Here is a 12,268-nt window from a genome sequence, read left to right as displayed (position 1 = left end):
CCAGTCAGAACAAAAGCAAGGCAAATCTATTCTTGTGCTACAACATTCAACACTCAAACACTTCACATGCCAAACATCACTAATTAATCATGCAGTCTTTCCCACGTGGCATAGATGCAGTGTCAGAATTCTTGAACACAGTGCTCCAGGACGCTAGTAATCAAGTGAAGTAGGCATGTAAGACGAAATTTATCTGTCATTTTTGTGCTATGATATACATACATACAGAGCACAGTAAAGGCACAAAGGGCATACTATAATTATCCAACCCTGATTATGATGATACTGTTCTAAGATTAAAGAAGCATACCAGCTATGGTATGAAAATGATTAAAAACCCACCTTGTTGACTAAGTGACTGCTCAAAAACTGACTTATAAAGGCTCCGAAAAGAGGCACTAAGATCTTCAAAATTATATTCTGAGAAAAGTAGTTGCTTGTCTCGTTCTGGAAGGTTGTACTGTGGCTGCTGCTGAGGAGTTAATGATTGAGACACTGGTTCTGGATGGTTTGTCACCTATCAGTAAAAGAAAATACAACTAATTCAGTGGCTCCATATTACAATTGGTATGTCACATGAATTACGTAACTGAAAACATTACTAGTGCCAACACTGGAATCCAAAGGATATAACTTCTGTCTTTGGCTTTCCCATCCTCCATTAAGTTGGGTACACATGAAGAACAGACAGCAAAATTGTTAACTTGGATCTTGAAGAACCACAGAAATCTAATCGAACCTCTACATTTCACAGAAGAGGAGAAAAAGTTCATTCAAAGAAGTTAAACGACTTGCCCAAGATCCTACAAATAAGTGATGTGTTAAGCCTGGAATCCTTCCAGTTCCTGTAGAATCTTTACCTTTTTTTCTACAGAAACTCATCTCAAACTCCACTATACTGTGAAGCTACTAAAATTTCTTTTGTTTATTCAATTAACCTTTAAGTATATAAGCTCAAATACTGTGAGTACTATGAGTCAGATGTGTGGCACTGCCCAAAGCAGCAAAGAGCTTCAATATGCCTAACTTTTCATTTCTAGGGTAATTAATAAATAAAAGAAAAGAAAATTGAAGGAAAATGAGAAATGAAGAAGTAGAAAACAAAGAAGATTTTGAGGGAGACAGATTAGATCAAGGCCTTGGGCTATGCAGGGGGAAAGAAAAGCACCAAAAACACCTTAATATAAGAATTAACTTTGAAGGCAGCACAACTAGAAATAAAATTAATAAAAGATGATCAGCTGTATTTCTTAAAGATTATATCAAAGGTTGGTAAACTACTACTTGTTTAATGTTTTGAAAACTTAAGGTATGAACATTAACTGGAAATATAAGCAGCCATTCAAAATGATGCTCATGAAAAGTCTGTAACTACATGGAAAAATATTAATTTTATGTAGGGGAATGGCTCCAACACTGCCACACTGGTGACCTTACACATTACCACACAGACAAGGCTCGATGGTCAGACAATCTAAGCCTTGGTGGAATACTCTATGATTTTCCTGGAACATGGGATGACAAGAGGTCTTACGAGGAGCAAATTCACATCTGCCTTTTTCTATCTTAAAGAAGGTTGCAAAGAGACATTCTCATCTGCCACCCTGGTTCAATGAGGTACGGCACTTTCTGCCTTACTCCCTTAGGCTACAGCTGTAGGTTATAAAACTGCTTAAGCTATAGTACAGAATTTGTTTCACCACCACAAAGTGACCTGCTACTCATGTAGTCTGTCATCTGGTCCTCTGGTTTGGTATTGGGTAGAATGCAGGTAGCTGACACCATGCTGATTTGGCTTATACTATCTGTATAAGTCATAAAAGTCTCAATCCATGTGCGCCTGTGTCTAAACAGTCTCAATCTATGGACATGTAACAAGCCCAGCCAGCAGCTGCCACTAAATTGTTGCTTAAGGACTTGTTTGACCATTTGACATCTTGTGGCTCAACGAAAACAGCAATCTACAATGCCTAGCTTTTAATAAGGGAGTTTAACGCTCTTACATTTATAGACATAACAAACGTGTTAGTTCCTACTTCTGTCACCTAGTTCTATAAATGATTATTTAATTTTTCCTTTTATTATATCTTATGATGCTGTACTCTGTGTTCTTTGATTTCTTTTGGTTTCAAGATTTTTTACACTTATTTTTAAAAGCAACTTAGAAATAATTAAATCTTTGTTTAGTTTGCTTCGATGCTCAACTAGTCTTTTCATAACATGACTTCATCATTATTGAGTCTTTAATTTGATTCGCCTCTTAATCAGCTAAAGGAAGGACACATGAAAACAAGGGCAGGATACTTTCTAAGCTCTGCATATCAAAGAACATCTTTCTCTTGCCTTCACATAAGTGAAAATTTGGCTTCGCATAATATTTGTTATTCCAAACCTATTCCCTCAAAACTGCATAAAATGCTCCATATTTCTTTATAAGTAACTTATTTCTTCTGCCAGAGAATTTTTATGGGTGATTACTTCTGAAATTTAAAAATTTGCGATAATGTGTACAGATGTAGGTTTTTCCCCCATTAATTTTTCCTAGAACTCAGTAACTCTTTTAATTTCTATTCCTTCTGAAAACTGCTTCTGTACCAACTTTTCTGGTTTCTTCTTCAGAGATAACTATAATTCTCAGTTCTCCATGTTTACTGTCTTCTTTTACATAATTTTTATTCCCTTTCCTGCTTCTCCTTCAATCTGGGAGAATAATTTTCTTTCAGAGCACTGATAACTGTTTTGCGGAGTCAACTTTCTTTTTTCCTATATTCAATGTGAATTTTAATTCTGCTCTCTGAGTTTTTCTTTCCCTTATGTTATTTTCTTATTTCAGGTCCCTCCCCTTATATCTTTGTCCTGTGTAAATTTTTTCCTATTTACTCATTCTGGAACAGGGAGTGATCTGGTGAAATCAAATTTACACAGATGAATAGTGTGGTGTGTAGCTCTTCCTGTTCTATGCCTACTGAGGAGTATAGTTGCCAGATGGTTTGAAAAGAAATATTAGATAACCCAATGGTCATGAAATAGGTAACAAATTAGCACAAAAGAAAGAATACTCACACATACATCCCTTTATAGGATGGCTTTGTTTTCCAGACCAATATTGAAAATATAAGAGTAGTTAACAGTTGGGTACCAGGCCACCCTAACCTTTGGGGTTTACAGAATCCCCTTCTCAGATTTACAGCTGGAAAACAAGTTGATATACATATCTTCTAAGCAATTTTTCCAAGAAATGTAGAAAATCATAAACTATGGCTCTACTAAAATACAATTTTTTTCCTATTTCAATTGCTTTTCAATTGGACGCAGAATAGTTAGAATAAAATTCATCCAAATATGTTAACACTATACAACCAAATATTTATACCAAACTTGGTAAAGTGTAAGTACCAAATTTAAACACTATCAAGGTAGAAATTTGCTCTACTTAAGCCTGATCTACTTACTAAGTTATTTAGATGATTACTGAGACATACATATCTTCATTTTTTATTTGCATTTCAATTACGTTTGTTTTAGTTTTAAGCACTAAGCAAATTTCCAAAGAAGCTAACTTCACCAAGACTCACCTGTGTATAACTATGCACACTTCCAACACTGTTCAAATTAACAGATGCCAAACTCTGGTCTGAGAGACTGTTGTTAAGGCTACTGCGTGGGCTATCACTACCATCCTGATCAGTGTTGTACAGCGTTACCTAGAATGAAAAGAAAAGCAACTGAATAAGTACTTCCTACAACAAAGAATAATTTTTAAGCAACTCTACAAAAATTCACAACTAGACAAGGCATATTACATATTCCTTTGGTACTTACCCCACCATGCCCCTCATCACTACACTCCATGTTCACCATGAAATAATGTTCTCAACATTCTCAAACTAAAGGACCTGTCTGTCTAGAGGTTCATAAATTAAATTTACTATCAGGTATAATTAGTTCACAAACATTTAATAAGAGGATTACAGTAGATTTTTACTGTTAAACATTTCTGCCAAGTACAAATTTATTTCTGCTCAAGTTTTAAGCAAAACTACTTTTCTGTCAAAATCTTAGGCATCACAAAAAGCACATATACAAGAAAACCCCCTAGACCAAAAAAGAAAAAAGGTATCATAGTGTTTAAAATATTGAAAATTGAAAACTAAACTGTCAATATATTTATAAAATCCTACCTTTGATCTAATTTTTAAAAATAATATGCTAACATATGCATTATATATGAAGGACTACATATGTCCAACTCTTAACAATGATTACCTGGCAGGACTGGGGACTCCTGAAGACTTTTACCACTGAGAGTGTAGTCTATAATAAGCATTACAATTTTTAAATTAGAAACCAAAAAATGGTATTTTTTAAAACAAAAAATTAGCCTTCAAGATGCTACTAACTTTTCTGTGTTTCCAATTCCATGAGAACCATTCATACATTTGGCTTTATGATCTAAATAATTTGTAACAGATTTTTATCTACCACTAGACTGTTGCCTCCTCGAGTTGCCAATAAGTAATCACAAACAATGTAGTGCCTTCTGTTCAGTATACAATTAATAAAAATTTGTTGAATTTAGTAACCACTCTGTGCTGAAAATGTGGTCATGCTCAATGCTCAATAACATTTGCTAAAAGAGGCCAAATATATGGAAAACTAGGCATATATGCCTCCTTACTTAAAGGAAAACTGAACTGTCCCACATTCACATGAGCTAGGAACAATGAAGTATATAGAAAATGTGTAAGGGGAAAAGAGTATAAGAAAAAACAAAAGCAAAAAAAAAAAAAAAAAAAAAAAAAAAAAAAAAAAAAAAAACTCTGGCAAAGATTTTTCTAGTAAATACTTCCAGTGTAAATATCATAGAAATCAACCTTATGCGCTCCTAGGAGTAATTATAAAGCTATGAAATAATATAAACAAATTACAAGCATCCCATGGTCATTTATTTGGCTGCTCATTCTCTTCTGTCTATATTCAGTTACCTATCACTCAAACCAGAAATACTTTCCATCACCTTGGACAATTCCATAGTTTGTTTCATCTGGAGGGAGGATAAATATTCTTATTAAATATAACATTCTTATGAGAGAGTAAAGTGCACAAATTATTTTATTTATTACAAAATGAGCATACCAATGTAATCACCACATAGGTCAAGGTATAGAAAAGCAGTTCTCAAACTCTGGTCTCAGATGCCATTCCAGTCTTAAAAATTAAGGAGCCATGGGAGCTTTTGTTTATGTTGATATATCTATCAATAATTGGTATATCAGAAATTAAAACAAAAAATTTTTTGATTTACTAATTCATTCTGAAATAACAATTACAAACCCAATTACATGTTAGCATTAAAAAGTATTTTCTCCTAACAAATAAGTAAAATGAGAAAAATGGCAGGCACTGTATTACATTTTTGTAAATCAATGTCTTGCTTAATAGAGAACAACTAGATTCTCAAATATGCTTCCTCAGTCCATCTGTTGCAATACCTTGTTTGGGTGGAAGCACAGAAAGGAATCTTGGTAAAAGGAGGAAAAATTTAATAGATTTTTCACATAACTGTGAATCCCCTTCTTTGACACTACACCAAAACATGACAAGTGGGAATTTTTAAAGTTAGTAGCAATGCAGAATCTGAAACCATACCAATAAACTTTTCATACTGTATCCTATTAAAACCCACTGTTCTACCTTTAACTCTGAATGCATCACTTATTCACATGTGCATTGGTCATGTGGAAAGTATTAATTCAGTAAGTTATACAGATATTCTGAATGTTGACGTATTTCATCATACAACATCAAAGAAATTATATTTGTTAACATTATCACCAATTCCATTCAAAAAGTCTTTTTAAAGACTGGGGAGCTATCAGACTTGCTATACTAGATATAAATTTTCCAAAGTCCTATCTTTTGCTTAAAAGCTCAAATTTTATCACTGGATAAATAGTATGATATAGTTTGGTTATGTTTGCCCCCCCAACCTTTGTCCTCCCAAAGTTCATGTTGAAATCCGATCCTCAATGTGGCAGTGCTAGGAGCTGTTTGGGTCAGGAGGGGCAGATCCCTCATCAATAGGTTAGGGGGAGGGGAGGACTGAGTGAGTTCTGGTTATATTAGTTCCTGGGAGAGCTGGTTGTTTAAATGACCCTTGCACTTCCCCTCCCTCTCATCATGTGATCTCCTTGCACCCGCTGGAGCACTTACTAATTTAAGGCTTTATCTGTAGATTCTTCTGAATTTTCTATGTAAACAATCATGTCATCTGTGAATCATGATAGCTTTATTTGTGCCTTTCCAAACTTTATGCTTTTTATTTGTCTTTTATAACTTCACTGACAAGGACCTCCAATACAATGTTGAAGTACCGACATACTTCTCTTATTCCAGATCTCAAAGGACAAGTTTTCTGCACTTCACCATTTAATACGGTGTTTGCTGTAGGCTTCTTTGTAAATACTCTTTATTACATTAAGGAAATTTCCATCTATTTATAGTTTACTAAGAGTTCTTACTTTTGAATGTTGTTAAACTTTAACAAATATTCTCTTGAGATGAAGATGTGATTTTTCTCCTTTTTTCTATCAATGCAGTGATGAACAGCAACAGCAGATTTTCCAGTGCTAGAACTACCTTGCATTCCTAGAATGAAATAATGTGTTTGTGATACATTATGTTGTTCATGTATCACTGGATTTCAACTTCTTGATATTTTGTTTAGGACTGTAATGCCTATGTTCATGGGAGTGACCCAAAATTTCCTTTCTTGTAAAGTCCTTCTCAGGTTTTGCTACTTAGGCTTTGCTGGGTTTCATAACACAAATTGGGATGTGTTACTACCTTTTTTTTATTCTCTTTAAGAGTTTCTTTAAGATTGGTGTTATTCCTTCATTAAATATTTAGAAGACTTCATTGAAGCTACCTGAGTCTGAAGTTTTCTATGAAGGAATATTTTAATCATGAATTTTATTTAATGTCTTGAAGTATTCAGATTTTCTATTCACTCTCACGCTAGTTTTGATAAGCTATTTTTAAGGATTTTGTCTATTTCATCTAAAATTTCAACTTCATTTGCATAAAGATGTTCTTAATATCTTCTCATCATATCTTTTTAACTCTGCAGAATATATAGATATCTCTTTTCACTCCAGATACTGGAAAATTGTATTTCTTCTTCTGCATCAGCTTTAATAGTAGCACCTTATCAATTTTATTGAATTGAAATGATATTATACTACATCATGTATAGTGTAAGAACCTTATAACAGTATACGTCCATTTTTCCTCTCTCTGCCCATGTGCCATTGTTCTCATACATTTTACTTCTACATACGACAGAAACCCACAATACATTTTTGTTATTTTTGGTTTAAATAGTCAATTATCTTTTAAAGAGATTGTTTTTTAAAAACAGCTATATATTTACCCACATAGTTACCGTTTCTGTTATTCTTCATTGCTTTATGCAGATCCAGATTCCCAACAGGAACTTCAATTTTACACATATTAGTTTGCTTGAAGTTATACCCACAGTTCACAAAAACACTTAATTTTTTATAGTCTTTTTTTGTTTTTTACTTTGGATAGCTTATGCTGCTATATAAAATGAGTACACTAATCATTCCTTCAACAATGTTTAATCTGCTGTTAATTCCAACCAGTGTACTTTTCAACTCAGAAACTGCAATTTTTATCTCCAGTTTGATTTGGGATTTTTATATTGCCCACGTCTATATAATACATCAATGTGTCTTTCAGCTTTCCCATGAAATAAAGTGATAACTGTTTTAATATCCTTTTCTAAAGTAATACTAACATCTGTGTCATTTCTGGGTTAGTTCTGAATGATTAATTTTTCTCTTTATAGGTTGTTTCTTACTACTTCTTTGCCTGCCTGTAATTTTTTTACTGGATGGCAGACATTATGATCCTTACCTTGTTTCATTCTGGATATTTTTTTTTTCGTCTAAATTTTATTTTATCAATATACAACATGGTTGATTATTGTAGCCAATAACCAAAGCCTCTCTCCCTCCTCCCTCTCCCCCCTCCCTCCCAACAATGTCCTTTGTTTGCTTGTCGTATCAACTTCAAGAAATTGTAATTGTTATGTCTTCTACCCCCCCCCTTTTTGTGTATTTATTTATTTTTAGCTTCCACAAATAAGTGAGAACATGTGATATTTCTCTTTCTGTGCCTGACTCATTTCACTTAATATACTTCTCTCTAGGTCCACCCATGTCGTTGCAAATGGCAGTATTTTATTTTATTTTTTTTTCCTTTTTTTTTTTTTTTTGTCTTTTTTTTTTTTCGTGTCCGGCAACGGACCACAACCCTCAGTGTCCCGCCCGTACCGGACCGGGACCGACAACGGGATCGCAACCCTCGGTGCTGCGCCCGCCCCTCACTCAGCCAGTGAGCGGGAACCGGTCTGTATGTGGGATCCGAACCCTCGGCGGGAGTGCTGCCACACTCCCAAGAAGTGCACTGTAGCAGTGCGCCACCGGGCCGGCCCAGTATTTTATTCTTTTTTATAGTAGAGTAGTATTCCATTGTGTAGAAGTACCACAGTTTCCTTATCCACTCCTCTGCTGATGGACATTTGGGCTGGTTCCAACTCTTAGCTATTGTAAGGAGTGCTGCAATAAACACTGGGGAACAGGTATACCCTCGACTTGATGATTTCCATTCCTCTGGGTATATTCCCAGCAGTGGAGAGCTGGGTCATATGGTAGATCTATCTGCAATTGTTTGAGGAACCTCCATACCATTTTCTATAGAGGCTGCACCATTTTGCAGTCCCACCAGCAATGTATGAGAACTCCTTTTACTCCGCAACCTCGCAGGCATTTATCATTCACAGTCTTTTGGATATTAGCCATCCTAACTGGGGTGAAACGGTATCTCAGTGTGGTTTTGATTTGCATTTCCCGAATGCTGAGTGATGTTGAGCATTTTTTCATGTCTGTTGGCCATTCATATATCTTCCTTTGAAAAATGCCTATTTAGCTCTTTTGTCCATATTTTAACTGGGTTGTTTTTTTCTTTTAAAGTTGTTTGAGTTCCTTGTATATTCTGGATATTAATACTTTGTCAGACGTATATTTTGCAAATATATTCTCCCACTCTGTTGGTTATCTTTTAAATCTGTTAGTTGTTTCTTTTGCTGTGCAAAAGCTTTTTAGTTTGATATAATCCCATTTGTTTATTTTTCCGTTGGTTGCCAGTGCACTGGGGGTCGTATTCATGAAGTCTGTGTCCAGTCCTACTTCCTGAAGTGTTTCTCCTATGTTTTTTTTACAAAGTTTTATTGTTTCAGGGTGTATATTTATTTCTTTAATCCACTTTGAGTTGATTTTAGTACATGGTGAAAGATATTGCTCTATTTCCATTCTCCTGAATATAGATATCCAGTTATGCCAGCACCATTTGCTGAAGAGGGAGTCTCTTACATAGTGTATAGGCTTGATGCCTTTGTCAAAGATCAGATGTCTGTAGGTGTGTGGGTTGATTTCTGCATTCTCTATTCTATTCCATTGATCAGTGTGTCTGTTTTTATGCCAGTACCATGCTGTTTTGGTTATTACAGCTTTGTAGTATAGTTTAAAGTCTGATAGTGTTATGCCTCCAGCTTTGTTTGCTCAGTATAGCTTTGGCTATGCATGGTCTTTTGTTATTCCATATAAATATATGGATAGATTTTTCCATTTCTGAGAAAAATGTCATTGGAATTTTGATGGGGATTGCATTGAATTTGTACATCATTTTGGGTACTATGAACATTTTCACAATGTTGATTCTTCCAATCCAAGAGCATGGGATATCTTTCCATCTTCTTGTATCCTCTCTAATTTCTCTCAGCAGTGGTTTGTAGTTTTCATTATAGAGATTTTTTCACATCCTTGGTTAACTCTATTCCTAAGTATTTTATTTAATTTATTTATTTATTTTTTGGGTGGCTATTGTAAATGGGCAAGCTTTCTTGATTTCTCTTTCTGCACGTTCACTATTGGAGAATGGAAAAGCTACTGATTTTTGTGTTGATTTTGTATGCTGCTACTTTGCTGAAATCACTTTTCAACTCCAAGAGTTTTTTGTAGACGCTTTAGGCTGTTCAATACATAGGATCATGTCATCTGCAAACAGGGACACTTTGACTGCAGCTTTTCTAATCTGGATGCCCCTTATTTCCTTCTCTTCTCTGATTGCTCTGGCTAGTACTTCCAACACTATGTTGAATAGGAGTGGTGAGAGTGGGCATCCTTGTCTAGTTGCTGTTCTTAAAGAAAAAGCTTTCAGTTTTTCCCCATTCAGGATGATATTGGCAGTTGGCTTATCATATACGGCTTTAATTATATTGAGATATTTTCCATCTATACCTAACTTATAGAGGGTCTTTGTCATGAATGAATGTTGAATCTTATGAAATGCTTCTTCAGCATCTATAATCATATGGTCTTTGTGTTTGATTTTATTAATATGGAGTATCACATTTATTGATTTGCATATATTGAACCAACCTTGCATCCCTGGGATGAATCCCACTTGATCATGGTGTATAATTTAACATATGTGTTGCTGTATTGTTAGCTATTATTCTATTGAGGATATTCGCATCTATATTCATCAAGGATATTGGCCTGTAGTTTTCTTTTTTAGTTGTATCTTTACCTGGTTTTGTTATCAGGGTGATGTTTGCTTCATAGAATGAGTTTGGGAGATTTGCCTCCGTTTCGATGTTTTGGAATAGTTTGCAGAGAATTGGTGTCAATTTCTCTTTGAATGTTTGGTAAAATTCTGCTGTCAATCCATCTGGTCCTGGGCTTTTCTTTGTTGGGAGCCTTCTGATAACAGCTTCAATCTCTTTTATTGTTATTGGTCTGTTCAGATTTTCTACATCTTCTTGGCTCAGTTTTGGTAGCTTGTGTGTGTCCAGAAATTTATCCATTTCCTCCAGATTTTCAAATTTCTTGGCATAAAGTTGTTTATAGTAGTCTCAAATAATTCCTTGTATTTCAGATGAATCAGTTGTAACATCACCTTTTTCGTTTCTAATTTTTGTTATTTGGATCTTCTCTCTTTTTTTAGTTAGCCATGCTAATTGTCAATCCTATTTATCTTTTAAAAAAACCAACTTTCTGATTCATTGATCTTTTATATTGTTTTTTGGGTTTCAGTTTCATTAAGTTCTGCTCTGATCTCAATGATTTCTTTCTGTCTGCTAACCTTGGGTTTGGACTGTTCTTGTTTTTCTAGTTCTTTAAGGTGAACTGTTAGGTTGTTCTCTTGCCATCTTTCCATTCTTCTGAGGTGAGCATTTAATGCGATAAATTTCCCCCGTAGAACTGCTTTTGCAGTATCCCACAGGTTTGGTATGAGGTATCATTGTTTTCTTCAGTTTCAATAAGTTTTTTTGATTTTCTGTTTGATTTCTTCTTGGACCCATATGTCATTAAGTAGAATGCTGTTTAATTTCCATGTGTTTGTATAGTTTCCAGAATTTCGTTTGTTATTGATTTCTAATTTTAATTCATTGTGGTATGAGAAAATACATGGGATAATTCCAATTTTATTTAAATTTGTTGAGACTTGATTTGTGACCTAACATGTGATCTGTTCTGGAGAATGATCCATGTGCTGATGAGAAGAATGAATATTCTGAGGTTGTTGGATGGAATGTTCTGTAGATATCTGCCAAGTTCAATTGGTCTAGAGTATTGTTTAGATCTTGTGTTTCTCTGCTGATTCTTTGCCTAGATGATCTGTCCAATACTCACAGTGGGGTGTTCAGTTCCCCTGCTATTATGGTATTAGGGTCTACTTCCTTCTTTAGGTCTAACAGAGTTTGTTTTATAAATCCGGCTGCTACAACATTGGATGCGTATATTTTTATGATTGTTATGTCTTCTTGATGGATCAATCCTTTTATCATTATGTAGTGGCCGGCCCTCATTATCTCTTTTTATGGTTTTTAGTTTAAAGTCGATTTTATCAGATATAAGAATAGCTACTCCAGCTCGTTTTTCATTTTTGTTTGCATGGTAAATCTTTTTCCATCCTTTCACTCTTAGTCTATGTGAGTCTTTATGGGTGAGGTGGGTCTCTTGAAGGCAGCATATAGTTGGGTCCTCCTTTTTAATCCAGTCAGCCAGTCTGTGTATTTTGATTGGTGAATTTAAGCCTTTTACATTAAAAGTTGTTATTGACAAGTGTTGATTTATTCCTAGCATTTTATTGATTTTTGTTTGGATGTCTTAGGTGT

At 34.7% G+C, this 12,268-nt stretch overlaps 1 protein-coding gene across 4 annotated transcripts in view; it reads right to left on the bottom strand.

Annotated features, from left to right (window-relative positions):
• Positions 1-12,268, bottom strand: part of FOXJ3 (forkhead box J3) — a 141,567-nt gene that overhangs the window by 17,759 nt on the left and 111,540 nt on the right. For all 4 annotated transcript variants that reach the window (XM_008583106.1, XM_008583109.1, XM_008583107.1 and 1 more), the window contains 2 exons: positions 3,576-3,704; positions 343-517 (listed from right to left, as the gene is read on the bottom strand). In XM_008583106.1, the coding sequence (XP_008581328.1) occupies positions 343-517; positions 3,576-3,704 (304 nt within the window). The remainder of the gene's footprint in view (positions 1-342; positions 518-3,575; positions 3,705-12,268) is intronic.

Source organism: Galeopterus variegatus, unplaced genomic scaffold (assembly GCF_000696425.1).
Source record: "Galeopterus variegatus unplaced genomic scaffold, G_variegatus-3.0.2 Scaffold2833, whole genome shotgun sequence".
NCBI classification, from domain to species: domain Eukaryota; kingdom Metazoa; phylum Chordata; class Mammalia; order Dermoptera; family Cynocephalidae; genus Galeopterus; species Galeopterus variegatus.
Note: the sequence above shows the minus strand (reverse complement) of the source record. Positions and strands in the feature narration are given on the sequence as shown.